The 23,563-nt window shown below is 38.4% G+C and overlaps 1 protein-coding gene across 4 annotated transcripts in view; it reads left to right on the plus strand.

Annotated features, from left to right (window-relative positions):
- The window catches only part of robo1 (roundabout guidance receptor 1), a 320,732-nt gene that overhangs the window by 118,105 nt on the left and 179,064 nt on the right, over positions 1–23,563 (plus strand). Inside the window, exon 1 of one of the 4 annotated variants that reach the window (XM_023351207.1) lies at positions 12,968–13,736. The exons of the other annotated variants lie outside the window; for them this stretch is intronic. Within the exon in view, the coding sequence (XP_023206975.1) occupies positions 13,676–13,736 (61 nt within the window). The 5' untranslated portion in view covers positions 12,968–13,675. Of the gene's footprint in view, positions 1–12,967; positions 13,737–23,563 lie in introns of those variants that run through there. 4 annotated transcript variants of the gene reach the window in all.

Genomic DNA, 23,563 nt, shown 5'->3' on the forward strand with positions numbered 1-23,563 from the left:
ACTTTACATGGATTTCTGATTCAATAAACAAAATATCTACAGTTACTAGTAGAAAAAAATGGTTTAATTCTGGTGGATCTGTGGGTCTGCTGAGTTTACACTCATACAACGGTTGAAAATGGCCCGAATAATTGTGAGCATTGTTCTGATGACATGCCGAATGAGCAGGAGCTTCTTAAAGAGGCAGAAGTCCAATTTCAAGATGTCAAATTGCCAAGTCAAATGTCTTTTAAGTTATTTTTGATATATACAGCATTTTTTTTAACAATTGAAGGTACCTTGTGTTATAAAATGGCACTATGTGCCCGGAAAATACATAAATACCGGCCCTTTAAGAGATACAAAAATTGTGCTGTTAAGAAAGGAGAAACAAGACAAACGCTAGTTATTTTTGGCTTTCTCTAAATATTGTCAGTTAATACGCTAGTAATCTTAGTATATCTTTAAAATTATAATTTGAACACGGAGACTAGAAATATTGTTTATTGTTCATAAGTGGGGAAAATCAAGTTCAATGGCAGATACACATAAAAATAAGTGAATACTTAGAACTTTCCAAACAATCCAACTAATAATAATAATAATAATAATAGAAATTATTATCCTTACTACCAATATTATTTCCAAAATATATATCCAAGTTTTCTTTTGTTGGCTAAGTTACCAAAAACTATGCAAATGGCAAGTCTTTATTTTATAAAATATTCCTTACATGTTATATTTCTTTCAGCAATAATAATTTGCAAAATCTATTTCCTAAAGGAGAATCACAGCCTCAGAGACTTTTTTTCTGCTCCATAGTTTGTTGGGAGTCTGATTATGCGCAGTGTCTTGTTGATTAAAACAACCACAGCATCTGGTTTGAATACAAACACGCCAAGAAAGTTCCATAATTTTCCACAGTGACATTTCACTGTTCAGAACTTTGTTGTTCAACTAGTTTGATTTAAACTTAAAAGTTTTTTTTATTCTCTCTAGTTGCATTGTTCAGCTTGTGTGTTGCTTAATGACTGACCAAAAACTGATGATTGGCTGTCAGCATGTAAATACAGTTTCTAATGAAGAAGCACTTTAGTCTTCATCCTGAATGCCTGCAGGTTTCTGCAGAAATAGCAAATTCTTGTGGCTTTCTGCAGAAAAAGTGTATATTTTGTATCTTTCCATATGGCGCATAACCTCCCTTCAGGACTGTTCAAACAGAAGCAACTAATAAACCTTCTATTGCCTGCCAGAGTGCAGAACACTGATGCTAACCTCCTGAATGTCTGCTGCTGCAAGGATTCCAACATCTGACTGCAGTTTGATGTTCCTGCCAGGATGTTACGTGATAGGATGGTTATTTTAATCAGCCTCCACAGGCCATGTCGAGCCTGACGCTAAACAGATGCTAATGTGAGGCCCATTAAAAGACACAGGGAGAGAGGGGATTCAGCATGCGCAAGCAGGCGGAACAGCAACAGTCTGTTTATCGCTCTAAACTTCAGGCATCCTGCGAAGCGCCCCGGCTTTCTTTATTCTTTCTACTCCTTCCCCTCCCCCTCTCTCACTTCCTCGTCCCGAAACGCTCCATTTTTACTGCTGCCGCGCGATGCAGCTGGGCGTTCCCTGAAGAGTTTGTTGAACTGTCTTTAACTTTATTGTTAATCATGAAAGCTAAGCAGAAAAGGTTATTGTGGGGAAACAGACTCTCACACTCGTGTTTATGTTTTGCAGCTTATTGTTTTGCATTTTGCCGTATATTGGGCCCCCCTGGCTCTGCTCTGCTTAATAGCGCCAGCCCCGTTTTTATGAATACTTACTTGGGGTGTTCAAGTAGGCATGTTAACTTTATAAAGTGGTTTTTAACAGAAACAAGGTCACAAAGAACAATAGAAAACAAGAGTAAAATAAAAAATAAAAAATTCAAGTCTAATGAAATAGTTTTGAGCTGCTGCTTTTTTTTTAAAGGTTTTATTGGCTCTAGTGGGCTTTACTTGAGAGTGGTTAGACAGGAAAGCAGGTAATGACAGAGGGGGAAGACATGCAGCAAAGATCTTCAGGCCAGGACTTGAACCTGTGATGTCTGAGTCAAGGACTAAAGCCTCCATATGTGTGTTGTGCTTACCCACTGTGCCACCACAGCACCTTGAGCTGCTTCTTAAAAATGTATAAGAACCCTTTCTTATGAATTTGGGTGAGCTGTTGTTACTGTCACTGTTTAACCCCTTATTATCACAGTGTACTGAGGGAAGACTGTAGTTATACTTTCTCTAATTCAGCAATAGTGGCAAATTGCTACTATTGTTTAAGCACAGTTGTTAAACACACTTTCTATAATATTGTACTATTTTAGATTGGACCATCATTATTCTCTTAGTTTTGTTGGAATTTAGGTAGAAATGAATGCTGGAGAAATAATGATTAATCTGGGTGAAGCTTGGACAATTCATCTTAGGCATGTTCACCTAAATATCATTTGCATGTTAAAGGAAGTGAATTGAAACTAGTCAGTACAAAAATAAAAAAATAAAAAAATAATGGACTTGGAACTGAATCTTGTGGGACCCTATGTGATTTTAAAGTGTGGATATTATGTATTTTTTGGAAGTATAGTACCGTTTCATAGCACAATCAAGTAACCATGTTACCTTCAGTTGTTATGAAAATGTGGTATATATAAAAAAAGCTAAAGAAATGTAACTTTGATCAACCTTCAAATTGACCTCTGTCTCTTTAAGAACCTCCTACTCTTTGTGACACTCCCCCTTCAGCACGTCATCATAACAATGCTTCTTTATGCCATCCAATGATGCTGTTTACAGCCGTTATTAAGAGCATTGTAGTTCATATGTTGAGCTCAGCAGACATGCAGTTTCACCACGTGTTTGCTAATTGCTGCTGCCACTAGTCTGGAGGAGCACAGTGGGGGATGAACGGGGGAACTCGGCTGGAGACTGAAGCTCTAAGGCAGAGCTTTGTGAAGTGGGCGGCACATTGTATGAACGAGTGTTCAGGCACCCCTGAATGGCTGCCACGGGAGATTCAAGGACTTCTCTAACATGCATTAATGAGTCACAGCAGTAAATGTTGCATGATACTCCCCCTATAAGGAAAGGTAGCTGTTTTGGATAGATGAAGTTCTGTCAGATAACTAGGAAAACAATAATATTAAGACAGTTGCTAGGGATACCGGCTCAACACTTTGAAACTGTCAAGCAAATTTTGAATCCACCATGTAAAAGACTCTCCTACGACTAAGTTAAACAGTTTCAGACTGTTTTAGATGGCATTTAAAGTTCAGTACAGAGTCTGAATCTGATGAAGATCTACAGTATGCTGTATATTGGAGATATACATTGTTGAACTTCAACAAGGCAGTGTCAATGGAATATTTTTTAAATGACTGAAAATATTAACAAATGTCTATACTACATAAGAATGTCAATTAAATTTTTTACAAATAATGCACTTTTAAAAAAAAATAGCCATTAAATATCCAGTGAAGCTTGCGACAAGATTATTTATATAAAAGTTTACTTTTTTTAAAAAAGCTTTTTCGCCTGAGTCTTTGTTTGTTCTGAGTTTGAATTGTATGTACTCTGTGGATTGTGGGCTCTGACTGATGCTGTTTTCGGGGCTCTCATGTATAGCTGAAGAGGCAGGCTAATTGTCCACCGCGGACAGGAACTGTCAGGTTGTTCGACAGCTACTGAGGTTTCTGTCATAGATGCTCTAAAAATATGACTGGACTCCACTTAGTGCTCGCTGAGTTGTGTCAGGGTCCAAATGTGACGGGCTTTAGCTTGACAGTTGTTTATCGGATTTACTCCCTTTTTCTGACAGTCAGTGCTTAAGTTTTTGATGTCATATTCATGGCAGTTATTTATTAACCTTATTCATCAGCGATATAGTTATTTGTTTGATGCTTACAAGATTGAGTCATGACAACAGATGTTGAGCATGTACCTTCAGTGGAGTTGTGGCTTTTTCTCCATGAAATATCTAACATTTTTCTTTAGAAAGACACAGTGTGAATATAGTATTGTGAATAGTTGTAAATGGTTTAAGTAGTTTGAATAATATATGCTTTTTTTTACTTTCTGCAGGCAGCAGTAAACTGGGTGCTGATGCAGCGCGGCATTGACGATAATCCCTATACAATACAATATTATAACAGAAATCAGTGACGTGCGGTGAGGTTCATAGCTGGTGAGGCACTGACGTCATCAGAATCAGATTTGCAAATAGATGCATAGATTGACAGCAGTTTACAGGTTATGTTTCACTTCTGCATCCTTACACATACAAACTGTAGCTCACAAAACACACATTTCCTTAAAATACAAAACAAAATAAATGTTATTACTGTCTTACCTGCTTCGATTGAAAGTCCACTTGAGAAAACTTTTTTAGTGTTGTAATGTAGTCATCCATGTCAAAAGTCGGGATGAGCGAGAGGAAAAAAATCACTATCTCTATTATAATCTATCGCTGCACTTGACTTGCTTCCCGAATCGTTTAGCCTAGCTCGCTGTCACTTACTCGGCAGTTGAGGAGTGAACAAGACGAACGTCTGGGATCTTGAGCGCCCCCTGCCATGAGGCAAGAGAACTGCCTGCCTCACCTCGAACCTGTTCTCTGCCGTTTATAATCGCTCATTACACGAAACACGTTACACAAACACAGTTGGTGACAAAAAGCACTGTACATTATATACATAAGCTAAATTATTGGAAATAAGTTCACATATTAAATTTGTTTAAACCATTTTATTGACGCCGTACAGCAACATGCTCTCTCCGCTTAGCAGCCAGCGCAGAGCCAGGGGTTGCGCAATCCAAGGTGAGGCAGAGCTCGCTGCTGCCTCACCGGCATCGCTTCCAAGCATTTGAATGGGAAAATAAGAAAATTCAGCGATTTTGAACAAATAAAAATCGAAATTGGTGAAGCTACATGAAAAATAAATATTTTTTAGTACAAACCACCGGATGAATATAACAATTTAAATTACTTTATGATTATATATTTTCTTTCTTTCCATGATGGCTGGTGAGGCACTGCCTCACCTGCCTCCCCTGACCGCACGTCACTGACAGAAATACCATACAGTTATAAGAAGTAGAAAAATCTAACTCAAGACTTGGAAATAGGAGAAATAGAAAAGTTGGTTACTGAATGCCACACATAGAACATTAACCCATTACTATAAAGTAACTGGATTATTCCAATGAAATCAGAATTAAAGATGGATAACTATTATATTCATAGATCTGTTTGTTGCCATTTAGTGATTCAGTGATGTCCAGCTCCGACCCTTCACCATCAGACGTTGGAGTCTTCATTGCTTCCTGAACTACATGGCTCAAAAAAGGTTTCATTAGAACCAGCTCCCTGTTCTTCACCACTCCATCTGGCTTCTTCCTTCAAAACCACAGATAAATTGTTTAAATCCTCACTGAAATCGCTCTCAACGTCCTCCACTTCTGTGTACTCGGCCTTAGTTGTTTACATTTTGACTTACCCTCATTACATCACAAGATGGCGCCGGTGTTTGACTATATTACTACAGACAAAAACGGCCACACTCTTCATTTATAGTAGTTTGTGAAAAATATTTATTATTAAAAGGTTTTGTGTACACAGAATATAAGCACAGTAGTTCATCTTTTTAAATCATGTAAGCAGTTTTATCATGTCAGGGACATTTTAAGCCCTTAGCATTCAAATCAACCGAGTCAAGAACATAGATCGTTTTAACCAGATGTATATTTGCGTACCATTTTGCAGTTTATTTGTGTATTTATTTAATTGCAGTAACTCTTAGCTTGTGTAAACAACTTGTAACAAACTGGCAATATTTTCAAATGGTAAGTTGGTCGTAGTAAAATTTAAACGAGTTGGAGGGTAAAACATGTGCTGAGTTTAAAGCCTCTAAATGGAGCTCCAACAATCTGCTCTCTTTCCAAGGTGACTCGAGTGGAAAAATCAACAAAAAAAGACCACAAAATAAATAAATCAGTTCCCATCTTGTACATTCCTGAGAGAAAAATGGTTAAATCTCAAACTGCAACACTTTTCCAAGGTTATAAAATGTGTTTCTGTCCACTGGGAAAAGGGCTTGTTGTGTTTTTCTTCTGAGCACGCAGCATCTTTTTCAGGGGAAATGTTTTGTTTCCTGCCATCCTGCTCAGTGGAATGGAAATGAAAGCCATGAAATAGACTTAGCACAAGGGAAAAAGGGGAATGTGGGCCCGCTTTGCCTTACCCCTGCCTGGCTGTCACCCCATCACCTCGAGACCAGGGGGATCATGGGGGGCTTGGGAGGAGGAGGTATTGTGAGACCGCCAGTATGTCTGAAAAGAAGCCCAGCGTGTTTTCTACAGGAACCCCACGCTCGCTACATACACAGAAACATCATAGGAAAAGACGGGACATCCCCAAACTCTCTGAATATTAAAGAGACTTATCACAGATAAATGGGCCGGGAAGATGAGAGACAGTCGCTCCATTGAGCAGCAGAATGGTGAAGTTCAGCGTCCTCGGTGTGTGTATGGTCCCCCCCCCACCCACACGCACGCACACGCACACGCACACACACACACACACACACACAAACCCATTAGCATCCCAGTGGATTCAGAAGGATGGTGAAGGGGTTTATATACTTAGCAGATCTCAACAGCAGTGGGAAGAACTACTAGCAACATTTGCAGTTTGATTTGATTATTTTTGAAAAGGTCTGGTTTAAAAGTTCTCAATTTTCTTTGTGTTTTTTAAAAGAATATCTGAAAAGGACCTAGGACGATGGAGAACGGTGGGATCTCCTCTGTGCTTCTTTGCTTCTTCTGCTAAGAGTTGCTGAACTGGAAAAAAAGACAAACATTTTTTTTTGTTTCACCGCTCTGAGTCTGTGCAGTGAACACACACCGCCATGCAGGTCGTGTGTTTTCTGGTGGTGGTGTTTGCGGTGCTCGTCATGCTTGGAGTTCCTAAACACCATAAAGGTTTCCGCAGGCATCCCGGCCTCACCGACTTACTGAGGTCTCAGTGGTGTAAGCGGCTTCGCAGTCAACTTCACCAAAGCCACCACACCTTGAGGCGTTCCCATAAATGCAGCCAGGTCTTCGTCAGTAAGTATTAAAGTGCTGCGTTACTGTACCATCTTGAAAACTGAGGAAACGCTCTGAGCACTTTGCAGCAGGTTTCCTTTCATCTCCTCTTAAGTTCTTGGAAGTTGTTTTGTGCTTAAACTCCTCGGAGGGGGGGGGGGGGGGGGGAAGCTTGTTTCCGCTTGGTTGGATGTCATTTCTCTCGCAACTGTTGCTGTGTTGAAGGTCGCAGTGGGAAGAGCAGGACAGAGACTTCATTGTTTGCACAACTTCGGAATTATACAGTGTGCAACTGAATCTCAGGGACTCTGACGTAGCATGAAAAGTGTAACTTTAAGGATAGGGGCACGGTCACGCTCAGAGTTCAAGGCTACGGCACGTCGCTTTTAAAATGTGGCATTGATTGGATTGCAACGGTAAATCGGGGTTTGGAATTTGATTTGAGTATTTTCTAAATCTGGCTAACTATGGAAAGAATACTGAATAGACAAACATTTATATTTCTAGTCTTTTGTCTTTCCTAGTCGTTGAAAAGTTCTATCATCTATCCATCAAGTCTTTCTATTTTCTCTTCATTTATTCTTCCTTTGTGAAGAAATGTCTTATTATTTCAAATGAATGATTGTATTTATCAGTGGTGGGACTCACTTAAAAGTTTAAGCCGAATTAATTGGGTTTACAATTAACTAGTCAAAATGAATTCATTTAACTGAAAACCATATTGTCAAAATCTCAAAGACCTTGATTGCTCCTATATTAGTAAATATACATTAGAGCCCAGCTGTGACAAAAACATTTCATTTTAATCTTAGTTAAATAATCACATTTAAATTGAAAACTATACAATAACAAAATAAACATTTTCAATTCAAAAACCAACAGTATTGTTCGTTTCCAATCTGTTTAAGTTATGCAGCCATCATACTAGTGGATGGTGCTGCTATACAGTAATGTTTCAGGAACGTTTTAGAAACATGGACAGTGGATGCTAATTTAGGCTTGAACAGCTACGCTGATAAGCTAACTCATTTTAGCACAACTTGAACACAACCACAGTGTTTTCCAGTGTCCCTGCAAAACGTTTTTTGTAGCAAAATTTAACCCCTAATGGGCCAAATTTTGTTGTCCATTGATTTATTTGCAGATATAGCTTGTGCGTCAGATTTGCGGATGTACCAGAAACACGCAATAAAGGTTCCGGTTCAAAATTTTTGTATGTAAAAAAAAATAATAATAATAATAATTATTATTGCGTTAACATTTTTAACACATTAAATCTATGTAATTAAGTAACTGATTGAAACTGACCCACACTAGTATGTATATGATAACATTGTGTAAATGTGATTGAATGTGAGTCTGGCAGCTCTAAAAAATTGGACATGACCAAACCAAGACCGAATTTATGTTTGTGTCTGTTTTGGTCTCTTCCTGGATATATTTGCATGTATCTGTTTATTACAGCTAATGTGAGTGCAAAAATACAAACCATCCCATGCGTTTCGTTTGTGCACTTTACTCCACGAAATGCTGCATCACACATTTAAAATGCTTTCATTTAGCAATCAGAGCTGCACTTCCACATACCCTCCGAGGTTGATGGGTCTAAAAGTGGACTTTGCTGATAATTGCTTCAATTTTACCACTCTCAGCTACGGGCCGGAGGAAACGCAACCGTTCATCTGGTGGTATTGAGCTGAGGAGCCACTTTGCAGATCCAAGGCTGTAAAAGCTTTCAGGAAAATCAGGTACATGAGGAAGCGAGTGAGAATGGAGTGTGTAGGACTGTAATGTAATGCAAATGGGAAATAAAAACGTGCTCCGAGTTGAAAGATATGCTTCCGTCTGTGCTTTGTGTGTGTTGTTATGCTTTCCCTTTTTTTTCCCAGCCTTCTGCAAGTTAAACTTTTTATTAAAGTAGGAGTGGTATTCCTCTTTTCTGCTAATACTTTAGTTTTAATTCAAACACCTTGAAATGTTATTTAATATTTGCATTTGCCAGTGTGTATATGACACTGATAAAGATGGATGTGATTTGCAGTAAATGAAAGGAGCGAAAGCTCTAAAGCAAACCGATGAAGAGTGGTGGGGAGTACATTATGCATTATCTTGATGTATTATTAACTCCATCTGAGTTTGCGATTTAAAATTCACATTTAAATAGTCAAAGTTTAAGCCTTAATGAGGTTTATTTTGCAGAAATAAATGTTCTTTTTCACTCATGTAGAGGACGCTCTTGGCTTCTGCAGCCTTATTGGAGATTTGCTCTTTGTGAATATATTGGCTGAGTACATAAAAATGTTGAACGTGCTTTACGCCTTTGTACTGGACTTGGAGATCTACTAAATGTGACAGAGCAACACAAAGTAGAGCATGAATGTGAAAAAGATGTGTAGGTTAAAAAACTTTTATGAATAACAACCTGAAGATGTCTGTATGCATGGATACTCAGCTCATTTTAACCAGACTCCCTCAAATTAAACTCTACATTAGACTGGAGAAACCATGCTGGTGCAGCATTTATGCTACGGGGTGCTTTTCTTTAGCAGGTCACAGTTGATAGGCAGATTGTAGGAAGTAAATACAAGAGATTTCTTTAAGAACGCCTGTTAGAAGCTGCAAAACACTTGAAACTGGAGCAGAGAGTCCCTTTCTAACAAGACAACGGCTCAAAACATTCAACCAGAGCTAGAATGTAACAGTTTAGTGTTTCCTAGTTAGTGTAGGAATGGCCTAGTCAAAGTTCAGATCTAAATTAAAATCTCTGGCAAAACTTGAAATTGTGACTGAGCTTTATGTATTTTGCAAAAGGAACGGACAAAAAAAGTGAGTCTGCAAAGCAGCTTGGAGATTTTCACCAGTCAGTCAAGGTTTTTATTTTTATTTTTTGTCATTGTGCCTCCATTGTCTGTTGGTCTGGCATAAAATCCTAATAAAACACAGTGTTTGCAACTGTAACAAAGACAAAGCAAAAAAAAAAAAAAAAAAAAAAAAAAAGGTTTAATGGGAATTGCTTTTTCCTGAGTGATTTGTTACCTTTGTATCTGTTTCTTTGTCCAGAGACCGAACCCGGTGTGGTCTGCACTCTGCAGGGATTTAGACAAATATCCCTTCCCAAAATCAGAACAAAATTAGAAAAAAACGGCAATTTTATACGAACCCCATAGTTTCTTCTTTTCTTTCTTTCTGTTTTGAATAATACAACAAGCAATGAAACTGTCAGAAGTGGAAGCTTCAGAGAACTCCCAGTTACTGAGTCACTCAGAGTGTGGTGTTGATTCTGCTGCTCTGGTTGAGCACACGGCTCGGCTGCTCGCTTGCTTCTGCTTAATATTAGTTCCACTGGTTTTGTATTCAGTTCAATTTGGGTTTGAATAAATAAACACATGAATAAATGAATAAATAAAAGCGTTTTGCAGCTAAAAGTGGATTCGTTCCTGAATTAGTTTGGCCAGCAACCACTGGAGGGCGCTGTTTGAAAACAAATGCTTAGTAGAGCAGGGAGGGCAGCTTTCAGCTGAGCCCCGTTTGGAAGATTTTCTGTTTGTTCACTTTTAGTCATTCCTGCTTTGCTTTGCCAACAATTCGGTTTAAAACATTAAAACTATTCTCATAAGCTTTGTTACTTTATTTCAGGGAAATCCGCTTCACGTCATCTAAGGTGGAGCTAATATCAGAGGCACATTTTTTTTATGGGTATCCCAAATAACACTTATAAAAATGATTAACAGATTTAAATAGAAATGATCACACTAAATTATTTTATTAACCAACTGATTAAAACTTGGAACTGAAGCCTGGGGGGTAATAATGAGCTGCATTAGTGAGCTCTTTTAATTGGATTATGCTAAAATACATGAGTAAGTTAAAGATGTTTGAAGAAGTTTTAAACCAAAAGTCAAATGTCTGTGACTTTCAGTGCTCTGAAAATAAACAAGATCCTGGAGCCTATCGCCAGCTGTCATCAGTACCTTGACTACCTAAAGATGTACACAAAACACAAATTGAATGTGAGTTGAGCTGTTTTCATTCTGTCTGACATCTGAAGTCAGGTTTGAGGTTCTTATGGTGTAGGCTCAGAACCGGCCCCAGGCTTAATCAACCTATGCTGCTGCTTGGGGCCCCTAAAACCTTCAATTTCAGACAAGATTTCAACATTTGCTTATTGAGAATGAGAATACTGTTGCATTTGATTTAACCGTTTCAACGTAGATAGATTAGAAGATTTAAAATTTTAACTTTTAAACGTAAGACTTAATTGGCGAGTTTACTTGTAAAAATGCAAAGAATCATTTTAATAGTTTGATTGCTGCGTAACCATAGCTGCAATCTGATGCTATGAGTTTAATCTTTTTGTTTGTTCACAAATATGTTTCTGTAAACAATAACCAGTTATCACTGATTGCTTTTTAAGCTCAGCCAATTAAACTTGGTCCCTCTCCTAGATTCCACCAAATCCGTATTGAAATGGTCTTACCGTCTTGGAATGACCCTGCATTGATATATATGATGTAAAGCACTTTGAAATGCCTTGCTGCTGAAATGTCCTATACAAATAAAATTTGATTTGATTTTTGATTTGATATTGACTTGACTAAAAATACCACAGGTAATTCATGCATAACCAAAAATATAGAAGAAACACTAACAAAGTAGTTTCTTTAATGAAAGTGTTGAGTTTGGGCACCAGTAGTTTTAAAACAGCGTCAGGCACTTCCATACAATGACCAGCTATGTCTGTGCAACATAATGCCATTTTATAGCACAGTCAAGTAACTATGGTATGTCACCTTCAGTTATGAAAATGCTGTGTATACCAAACATGACTTAAAAGAAACTTAAGTTCAAAATTTGATGCCATGAATTTGGACCTCTGACTCTTTAAGAAGCTTCTTCTCTTCCTGCTTTCAGCACTTCATCAGTTCTTAGGAGGGTAAGTTTGTATGATGACTGGCAGTTTCACCAGGTGTTTGCTAATTGCTGCTGCAGCTAGTATGGTGGAGCTGAGTGGAGAAGGAGTGGAGAAGGAGTACTCTGTTGGGGGGAAACTCGGCTGGAGAATGAAGCTCCAAGAAGGAGCTTTGTGGAAATAGATAGTACTTTATGTAGGCAGTGCTTTGTGAAATCAGCCATTGTGGCGCCCTGAATGACTGCCGTGGGAGAGTCGAGGAATCCTCAAGCACGCATGAAACTATCAAAGAAACACCCCAGGTATGTCTTTGATGAGGTAATAACATCATAACATGATATAAAGCTAAGAAAAAGTCAATTTTATATAATACTTCCCCTCCCCCTTTAAAAGATGACAGAAACATCTCCCTAGTTTTAAGACGAGAACTTTGTAATATCTTGCTACATGTGGATACTTCCACAGCTCTCCATTCTTAATGGGAAACAATTTCTAACAACAGCCCTCCAGCACTCAAAGCTAGCCAGCTAGCCTACAGCTAGTTACCCCCACCGGAGCCTGTTGTGAATGCTCAGGCTAGTTAGCATGGCCATTGGACAGATAAACAGATTTTTTTCTGTAATGGTAAATCGTTTCTCCGCCATTAGTATATTGAACAATTTATACAAGGCGGGTGGAGGAGCTAAAGATTTTCGCAGACTATGTTTCATATTACATTGTCACGACATAAGAACAGTTCTAACACTTCAAAAAAAAAAAGTTACATAGTACAGCTGTAAACCACAAACCAGAAAATAGTTTCAATATAGTGGTAACTTATGAGGTCTACAAAGTGTACTCTTTTTTTATATATATTTATTTATTGTATATATTTGTCACTCCCTGCTTCAAGGGGAATCCAGTTGATGCGCTGAGCTCCAGCGCTGCGTTCAGCGGATCCAGGCGGGAATAGGTTAATTTTCCTCTCAGACTCGGGTCTGCTGAGGGGGTAGAAAGACGCATTACCAACTGACGGGAGCACTCCGCTTTCTCTGAATGAAACGCTGTGAGTGGGAATCCGGATCCCCTCCTCTCTCAGCTAAAGGTTCGCTGCAGGATCCGTCCGTCGGGCAGCGGAGCGGCAGAGGAGCTGAAACGGGGGGAAAGTGATGGAAAAGTTGCGCTGATCCGGGGTCCGATCCGGTGGATGAGAGACAGAGAGAAAGACCGAGAGGGAGGGAAGACGGGAAAGTTTCCGAGCCCAAAGTGACAGATCCAAAACTGCTCTCAAATAATGTGACTGTGGACTACTGATTGTTCTACTTCGGTTTGGATTTATAAACTTCCACTGCGGATTTACAAGCTTGTTTTCTTCAGTTTCTGCACGGAAGAAGTGAATGACTTGAGTGAGATCGCCTGGCTGATCAGCGACGGGATGAATTCAAAGACAGGATAAGAAACTAGTTATTTTATTTTTTTTAAATTCTTTTTCACTTGGGCTGAACTTCGTGAACAGAACATGCGCTGAAAGTGCTTCTGTGTTTTCTAGGTTTTGTAGATTTTTATAAAAGAAAAACTAAAGCAACCCCCGTTTAGCCTTTGGATTCAGAGACTACTTGTCATGAAGGAGTGGATGCCTAACCTGATTTATTGAATCATTTGGATTACATCGGAGCATTTCTTACAGGAGACGCGCTGAATGATGTCTCCAACTTCAATCGGATTTGTATTTTTCTTAGCTTTTCTCCATGTGAGCTCAGGTAAGTTAGCTATTTCTTGTCTGGTCATCTCTTTGACTTTGCAAAGATGGAACAAAGTATTGCTTTGTTTTATTTTTCTCCCTCAAAAATGGGGGGGCTGTAATGATGATTTGTTAGTATTAGAGATGCACCAATCAAGAGATTGGAATCGGCCGAGTTTTCCATGACCAGCATTGACTTCTTTGTTATATTTTTCTCCCTTTATAAACGAGCAGAAATATAATAATCTGCTAGAATTAGAGACGCACCAATTGAGCCATTGGAATTGGCCATTTTCTTTGCATGATCAACTGTGATCGATAAGTTGCAAATCTATTGAAATGATAAAGGTTTTGTGACAGACTTTAAAATATATTTGGTTTTATTTCCTTCCAAATCTTTAAAGAACTGGGTGTACATTTTCCATTTCCATGTGGTATGATCATTGTGGGGGAAAAGAAACTGAATTGGTCAAAATTAGATTTTTTTTTTTTAAGGGAAAAACATCACTACCTTTCAGGAAAAGTCCAATCGTGCAACATAATTTTTTTTCCCTTGCTTTGAAAGTTTGTCCCAGAACAAAAGTTACTCAAGACATGTATAAACCAGAACAAACTGGGACTTTTCTCATAGAAAGATTGCATTTTCTTTCACTTTTACCAAGTTTCTGTTATAATTTCTCTGGGAAAAACCCAGCAGATTTGTCTTTTGGCTGTAAAAGGGTCAACATGGTGGGCAAAAAGGATTGTCCAGCTTAAAGCTGAGCACACAGAAAGTCACACATAAAGTGCTGAGGCCATGTGGGATCAGTGAAGAGAGCAGCTATCATCGGTCATAAAGACAGCCTAAGCCCCGTTGGGAACCGTGTTTCCCTGTATGTCTTGATTCTTCCCCTGGTTGACGATTATTGCTGAGTGCGTCTTTTTTTTTTTTTAACTAAAAAAATGCTGCAGCAGATTTTAGTTTCTGTTTCCCCATTTTATATAAAATAATTTCCTTTGATTCAGGTTTGTCATTGAACTTCCTGAAGTGAGCTACCGGCTGTCTTTTTCTCCCTGTGCTGCTTGTGCTGTTTTCACACATTTCTCTGACTCACCCGTCCCATGGCTATCTTTTCAGAGTCTCCAGTCAGAGCTAGTTTGGGGTTTTCCAGGTCAGTTGCTTTAGACTTGAGAAATGAGCCATTCCAGTACACAACGTGGAATGCAAGGTGGTATCTGAACAAATATGTGGTGCAAAAGTATCTAAATTAATGAAATATGTTTGGTCTTGATCAATAAACCCAACAAAACATCTCATTTCTCAATATCACTGTTTTTGCCAGCCTATTAGCCACTGGGGTCCTGGTGCTCTGCATTTCTGCTGCAATACTTTGGCCAACCTGTAATTACCCAAGTAGAAGTCAGTTTAATTATTTTCAGGTTGAAACCTGAAAGGTTTTTCTGTCACATTACACCAAAGTTTGTTGTTTGTTTAATGCGTCATTCACTCTTAAATACCCACTTAATGCTATTCAGCGTCTTAAAAATGGAGAACAAGATGTTATATCCACACCTTTCAGACGCACCGATCTGGCTTTGATTTTGTTCAATTTTATTAAAGTCTGCCCTGCCATTTGTGGTTTTGAACAATTCCCCCTTTTTTACTTTTTTTATACCAAAAGACTTCTATAATAAGAAATTGTGAAAGCTCTAATTCCAGTCTCTGGGCGATTGATGGGTGCACCTCCACACTTTGGTCCATTGCTTTTGTTTGCTTTTTGTTCGAAAGCAGAGAAGTCGTGTTGAGGAAAACTGGTGTAAAATCTAAACAGGAAACGGGGTCAAAGGTTATGGATTGAGGTCTATTTGCTCCACCTTCAGTTCCTCAACCCGTCCTGTTGTGTAAGAAAAGTCTTTCATATGTCTGAGTTTCCAGTTGCAGCTAAATGTTGGGATATCTGAGGATTGTCTCTTTTTCTGGGGATGGGGTGAGATATCAGTGCCTTGCTTTAGAGATCAACTGGACAGCAGATCTCACCAGCTGATGAAATGTAGCATCTTAAGGCAATAGCTGACATGTCTTCATAAAACATACAACTTCCTTTTTTACAATTTTCTTAAACTTTACATGCTTCTTCTGGCTTTTCCTTTAAATGTCCCACCCATGACAGAGACAGCTGAGTCGTCTTCTTGCTGGAACAACTTCCACACTGAAGAATGTTTGTTACGAAAAAATCTGAAATTGTTATATTTTTGCTAGTAAATCCCTTATAGGAGCTGACCAAGCAGAAAATCGATCTATCATTACCAGCTGATTCCCCTCCGTTAAAAACTCGCCTGTAAACAGAAGGCCAGTTACAATCAGGGTGATTGTAAAGACAAATGTTAATCAAATTAATCCTTTCTACTAGTTATAATAAAAGTACTTTATGTAAATCTTTATAATTTTTAGTTGTATTCCAGCATTGTTTCCAGGTTGCAGAAATGCTGGCCTGGTCGTTGCCTTCTAAGCAGTTTCACACAATTCTCATTTCTCTTCATTTCTCTGTCTGGGATTTCTCCCATTGAAGTGGATTCCTCTGGTAGACTTTCATCCAGGCCAATCGGCGAACAGAAGGTGAAGTGGTTCACGAGCAGGTCGATTTTCTGCTCTGTTTTAGAAGTGTAGTCTGGTTGTAGTTTTAGCAGTGGCAGGGGAGGAAGTAAACAAAACCCTTTGTTCTAACCCTCCTGTTAGAACCAAAGCTCAATTGGTTCTAACAAGAACTCTCATAATGTAGTTCCCATTGGACAAGAGTCCAATCAGCAGTTAGTTTTCTGTCTCCATCTTAACCCTTCCGTGTTAGACGCGCATCTGAATATTGCCATATTGAATATTGACATCAACAGCCGACTAACTTCAACTAAACTTTTGAATTTCCAGCCAGTTTGAGTCATTTGTCGTTGTTTTCAAACATTGTTTCCTGGCTACAGTAATGCAAACTTTCCATTTTAATTTGTGAAAAAGAATAAAATAAGACGGCCTTTGCCCTCTCACACTTGTAATGACTTGCTCTTGGCTTTGCTCTGTCTGACTGTTGTAAATTGATACCTTCATCTGTCAGCTCTCACCCTGTTATCTTGGACCTGTCCTCCTCCTACACTCTAAATGCCTGTTATCTCTGCGCTAAGTGCTCATCAGACCTCACACTCCCCACACTGATACCATTCAGGCAGGAGGTGGCTACAGTCAGCATGGTGACCTGGATCATTCTCAAGAGATAATTATCAAGATGATGTATAAATATTAACCTGGATGGTAGAACCTTAAGGCAAATATCGGAAGTACCCGTGACAGTTTACTGTAAAGCTTCGATGACTGAATGCAGCACAAGAAAGCATGTAAGGATGAGTTTGTGCTTAAGATGATGAAAATACACTGCAAAAACACAATTTTACCAAGTATTTTGGTAAGCTTCTAGTGCAAACATTTTAGTACACTGGAAACAAGACAGAACTGACTGAAAGGTAACTTTTAACCAAGATGTAGGAGCTTCTTTTGAGTCAATAATTACTTAATATTGATTAAAAAACTGTTCTATTTTCACTGGCAGATTATTTCACTTGTAACGTTGGAAAAAGTCATAATGTGCCATTAGAACTAGCACTTTTTCATCAATATTATTAATCTTCATTATTCTTTATTTTTGAGCAAATCAATGAAAAAACAAAATAAAAAATTTAGATACATTTAAATACACACACACACACACACACACACACACACACACAAAAGTTTTGCAACATACAAATCAGTCATTTCAGCTACAGTATTTGTCCAAAATGGAGTGAAAAGTTCACGCTTTGTCTTAGCTCTCACCCCTTCATCCTATTTTTCGATATACACTTTTATAAAATTACATCAATATCTTATATAGAAAATATATATGCTGTATGTTTTAATCATCTAAGAATATACACTATTTTACTGTTTCTGTATGTCCATCTTCCATATAGCTATTAGTGATTTTTCAAATTTATTTTTAAAAATTTTTTGTACATTTTATTGAATATATCCAGTAATGTATACACTGCTTCAGTTCTTTAGCAACACTGTTCCACAAAGTCTCTCCACAGGTTAATATATGTTAAGGAATTATTGACTCAATAAAAAACAAGCTTGTTGAAAAGTTCCTTGTAAGTTATTTTGTTTGTCTTATTTCAAGTGTGCTAAGGTGCTTGCACTAGAAACGCCACCAGAATTGCTCTGTAAGATTTTGTGGTTTTGTTGCAGTGCGTGGGACAGAGGGAGTGGCGCACCGGTAATCAGCCTTGGCAAAGACACAGCAGGTCATGACAAATAGACTCATAAGTGCTGATAAATTGCAGGGCTCTTCAGCCTCTTACATCATGGTGACATGACAGGACACAGCTGGCTCCGCACGGCCAATCAATGACCAGAGCCCACAGGTGAGACGTGTCTCCACCTCTCCCAGACTCCTGAACTCAACCCTGCTATTGGTTCCTAATTATAGTGATGTTTTTTTTTTTCTTTGGGGTTTATCCGAAGCAGTCACAACGCATTCCGTCTTCCGGAACAGAAATGTAATGAGGACAACTCTCGATTGTGCCGTGCCAACTCCTTCCTTCTCCCACCTGTGTGATGTGACAGCTGTATCTCCATAACTTCCACTAATGCACATTAATCAGATCCTAATCCGAACGAAACAGGGTTTTACACCCCGAGATCCGGGATTAGGCGGACTTCGGCTTAGTGAAACCGCATGGAGGAATGCAGGAGGGGTAATCAGCGTCCCTGTTTCTTTTCTTCTTCTCCCCCCCCCCCTCCTTCATGGGAACTGCAGCTAAGTTCTTAACGACTGACAAGATAAACATTTCAAGGCAGTTTGTTTGAGGGCAGAGAAATTAGCCGGCGATGCTTAATGATCTGCTTTCCTCTCACTGCTCTTCCTCTAATGACCTAAAAGTGCTGCCTAATTGGATTAATTTGCAAATCCAGCTGACGTCAATAGTTTGTAATTCACTCCGGCTGTAGCCTCGGCTCTTAGGCTTTCCAGGATAAGAGAAGGAATATGATTATTTTGTAAAACTAAGGATTCCCTGACATTTCGGCACCGATATCCTGTTTACAGTGTGAATAATGGGATGTTTGTTGAGTCGGATGTTATAATTTGGTATTGTTTGTAACCTATTTATAAACATTCATTGTATTTTATTGGGATTTTATATCATACAGTATAATGTTTGAGAGGAAGAAAATGACGTGTAGTGTTGACATTTTTGTCCTGCTCAGTAGATTACAGCCACCTTGAGTTAATAATCTGTAAAACACAAATTTCCTGCAATTACAGCTAATTCAAATGGGATGGAGACAGGTTTTTAAACAGCAATTTACAACTCTGGCCATATATTTTCATTTGGATTTAGGACTGGACTTCTAGTACTAGAATATCTACATGTTTCAGGATATTGTCTTTCTGGAGCCCTTGGCCCTGCCTGAAGTCTCTTGCAACCTTGAACCGTATTTTTTGCTGAGTAGACTTGTTTGTAGTGTCACTCCTTGTCCAGCTTTGATTAATTATAATTCTTTTATCCTGGAGCCCGCTGTGTTCAGGATGATGTGCAGTTTTTTTATTCCGACACACATAACATTTAGCTTATAGATAAAAAAGCTCAATGAGGTTTCTCATCTCCTCATATTTTTCTCCTCCAGGTCTGTTTCTCTGTTTGATTCTCTCCTTGTCAGCCAGTCAGTTTAGATGAAAAGCCATGTATAAATACAAATGCAGAACTTTATTTCAGAGATGCACTGATTTGAAAATTTGTGCCGCTGTTGATACCTGACACTAATATTGATGTCATATATTAAACTGTGGATATATGTTTAATATATCCACAGATACTGTACATACCATATAATATCGGTATCTATCACAGATTACGATACATGCCGATATTATATGTATATTACTTCCCTTTCAACGCCTTGAAAAATACAACCACACCTCCGACTTCTCTGCTTAAACTCCCCATAATCGTTTGCTGCATTAGTATTGCTGTCACATGACCAAACAAAAACCACATGACCACCCTCTTCCCTGATCCCTTAAGAAACAAACAGCAACAAGATAGACATAAATTTCAGTTATCAACTGATTCCGATGTTGGCGGTGATATATATTGCATCCCTAAAAATAATTCTTTGTTGTTTGTTGACTGCATAATGGATAATATGATAGATTAAATACAAATTACACTGAATGGCCAAGTCTCTGCCTGAGCTTCTTACTAAATAGACATTTTTACCAATATTTAAAAAAATGGACTGATATCGGCCAGTACCGACACGCATGTAGTGCCGATACATGCGTGCGTCCCTAATTGATTTCCAACATTTTAAGCATCAAGTAAAATCGAAACGTTGCTGTTAACTTGACAAATGGTAAAACAAAACCCAAAAGAAATTAAATATTTCTGCAAGACACTGTACCATCAGATAGACGCATATTGAAACACGGTTTTATGAAAGGTTTTCACCCTGAGCCTGCTGACCGGGAGGCAGATCCAGAAGGTTGCTGCCCTGGTGGGCCAGCGTGGTTAATGCATCTCTCCCTGACAGCTGACGTGGAGGACAAACACTCTCCCCGTGTCCTGTTGGTGTTGAAGCGATGAATGGTTGTCCCCTTGCAGGACGAAAGGTGCCGTCTGCTTTCTGTCCCACAGCGAAAGCTGGCACGCTCTGGATTCTTGCATCCAAGTTTACAGCTTTGGAAAAGAAAAAAACGATTGGAGGTATTTCTTCTTATATTGAAGCCATTTGATCTGATGGCAATTTTGCTATTGCTGTGTTTCCATTAATGAAGAAAAGCAATGAAAATCACATGTTGATAAGATTGTTCACATGATGATGCTGCGCCGTCACCCTCCTACCACTTCCTGTCATTGTCTTATTGTTGGTTTGAGCCAGTGTCAACATCTTGCGTGTTGATCATGTGACTCGTGTGATGCGTAAAAAGTGTTTCCGTCGCAGTTTTGCAAAATAAACCAATTTTGATCTTTTTTTTTAAATACCTCAACTTTTTATCGAAAAACAAGAGGTTTTTGTCCTGTTCCCATTGGGCAAGCTTATTTTCAAAATGTCAAATTGTGCAATTATTCAGCCAATGGAAATACAGCTAGTGATATAGATATGAGCAAGAAAAAAGGACAGACAGAGAGATTTGTCTGTGGACAAAAATGGCTTGCAGGAATCCTCTTACTCATCTCCCCCTGCCCCTCTTTTTTTTTTTCTTTTGGCCCAATTTTTTAAGACTTGCCTTTTTTGTGACTGGTCAGTGTGAAGTCTTTCTTAAAGCCAGTGGGGATGGGGAATGGGGTAGCTGCATTGTGTTACCTTAACGGGGCTCTGGAAGGGAAAAGGGATGGAGGAGGGGAGTAGAATGTGTGTGTGAGGGGAGGAGTGCAGCTGCACAAAGGCTACCCTGGGGTGTGTGAGGGAGTATGGAGGGAGGGAGAACGGAGAAGAGGACAGAGGAGTCAAACATGCCGTGATACACCAGCTCTGGGAATATGTTTTGATCTGGCTTCTGAGCTCACATAGCATATTCTCGGCGGTCCCTCGTGGCGCTGAATGTGCTGATTAGGGTGATATGGGGGAAGAAGGGGAAAAAAGTATGAGGCAGGAGTGCTGGTGTTGGTTTTTCTTTTTCTTTATAAAGGTGAACATCTGGGGAGATGTGAGGTTGTTTTTTGTCTTTTTTTTTTTTTTTTTTTTTAGAAATGCTGAGTAAATAAAAGGTGCTGGAGAGTCAATCAGCCAATTCTCCATGTATTTGAATTCTGCATACTCAAAAGCTCCCAGAAGGCCTTTCTGCTGGGCTGTGTGGTGGCTGGAGTCCTGCTACCAGTGGGTGTGCATTTCAAAAAGGCTCAGGCCTCCCTCGCTTTCATTTTCTCCTCTGGGGGAGACGGAGGGATGACATTCACAACACTCTTCCCCTGTTTCTGTCCTTTCATTCCCCCTGCCTGAGCTCAGGCCTCCTCCCTGCCTCTCTAACTGGTCCATTAAGGCCTCAACACTGTTTTGAAATGCTAGACTACTTTTTTTTTTCTAGTAAAATATGGAGTGTATGACTAACAGTGGAAAATCCAATTAAAAAGATGGGGGTATAAATTAAATTAGCAATTGAAAGATAAACTGCTAATTAGTTTGAATATTTTATGGAAATGAAACGATTAATGGAATTAATCATGATTAATTGAGTTTTGAAACAATCATCAACTAATTTAATCAATTAATTGTCAACTGTAATACAGAAACTTAAGGAAATTAGCAGAAAAAACAAAAATATACACATTCTCTATTGAAGATAAAACGAAATCTTCTACCCAGAATTTCTCAAGTGACGGTTTTCATTTCACCTGGTTCAAATTCTGTAAAAGAAAAAAAAAAAGCAACCTTCTATAAAGCATGCTTTGGTATCTAATTATTAGTTGGTTAATTGAAAAAAAAAAAGTCAATAGATAAGCGCTGCACTGTAAGGTGAAGTCGAGCAGAAAGGGCCAAGCTTTTTTTTGCATTAGCTGCAGATGGATTCTTTGCTGGAAGTAATCAAGTGTTCACTAAAAGAAATCTGTTCCATCTTAGGCAAGAAAATGATTATTTTCTTAAAAAGGTATTGAATTATTTATTAGTATTTTATGTGTTTTTGGCATTATATAAAATAGGGTTAAGTACTCAAGTCTCCAGAATGTGCCAATTATTTTATGATTAATCAATTTACTGTCAGATTAATCGTTATACTACTAATACTTCATTTAGCTCCTCCCACTCTGAGCTGACTCCAGTTAAAATTTCATGAAGTGAAAAAGCTTTCTTGTTCAATCAAACATTAGTTTCCATTGATGCTGCAGGTGTTTTTTTTTTTTTTTAGCATATCTACCAGCTTTGTAATTCCTTTAGCAAATTCTTTGTAAAATAGTTCAAACTCAGTCAGATTGGGAAAAGAAGGTTTTGTGAGCATCTGTTTAAAAGTTTTTCCAAAACAATCCTCAATTGGACTTACATCTGGACTGTTTTTATTTGAGTTTTTTTCATTTAATTTAATTTAGCACAACCTTTTTTTGCCTGGAAGACCCAACTAATGTAGCAGCAACACATTTTACAGGAGAGACAAATGAGAGAGTAGTGACATTAAAATCTACCAACAAACATTTGTGTAAAGTTCATCAGCACTTTAAGTTCAATTAAGATCTCCTTATTTTGGAGTTGCAGTTAAGATTAAGATTATTCAGGTTTTAGGTGGTAAAAAAATTGTTTTGTTAGCAAATCCACTACATTTTAAAGTATTCACTGTTTGATGGCTTTGATTTACTTCTTTTCCAAACCAAAACGAATCACAGTGGGAAGGAAATTCCACCCAGAGGGATTTTGCATTTGAACACAGAGCGATGACTGAAGCGACAAGCATGCAGATGTGTCTGTTTTACATTAAATGTGGAGCAGACAGAGTGGAAAAACAACAACCCGTTAATAGGAACTCTCAGTTCCTATGATTTAAACCATCCTGCATGCAAAGACAATAAGGAAATGAATTTATTGGCAGTAAATCCCCATAATCATTGACAGTAAGGTAGCTGTTTTTCATTTTACATTTAAAGAAAAACTTGACTTCTTTCTATAATTAAACACTAATTAGAGCTTCATCTTTATAATGAGACAATAAACTGTATGAAATAGGATATGTTCTATTAAAGGGGGGTATTATGCAAATTTGATTTTATATTATCTTATAATATTATTTCCTCATCAAAAACATACCTGGAGTGTTACTTTGATTCTTTCATGCATGTTTGAGAAATCCTTGA

Source organism: Xiphophorus maculatus, chromosome 18 (assembly GCF_002775205.1).
Source record: "Xiphophorus maculatus strain JP 163 A chromosome 18, X_maculatus-5.0-male, whole genome shotgun sequence".
Classification (NCBI taxonomy): Eukaryota; Metazoa; Chordata; class Actinopteri; order Cyprinodontiformes; family Poeciliidae; genus Xiphophorus; species Xiphophorus maculatus.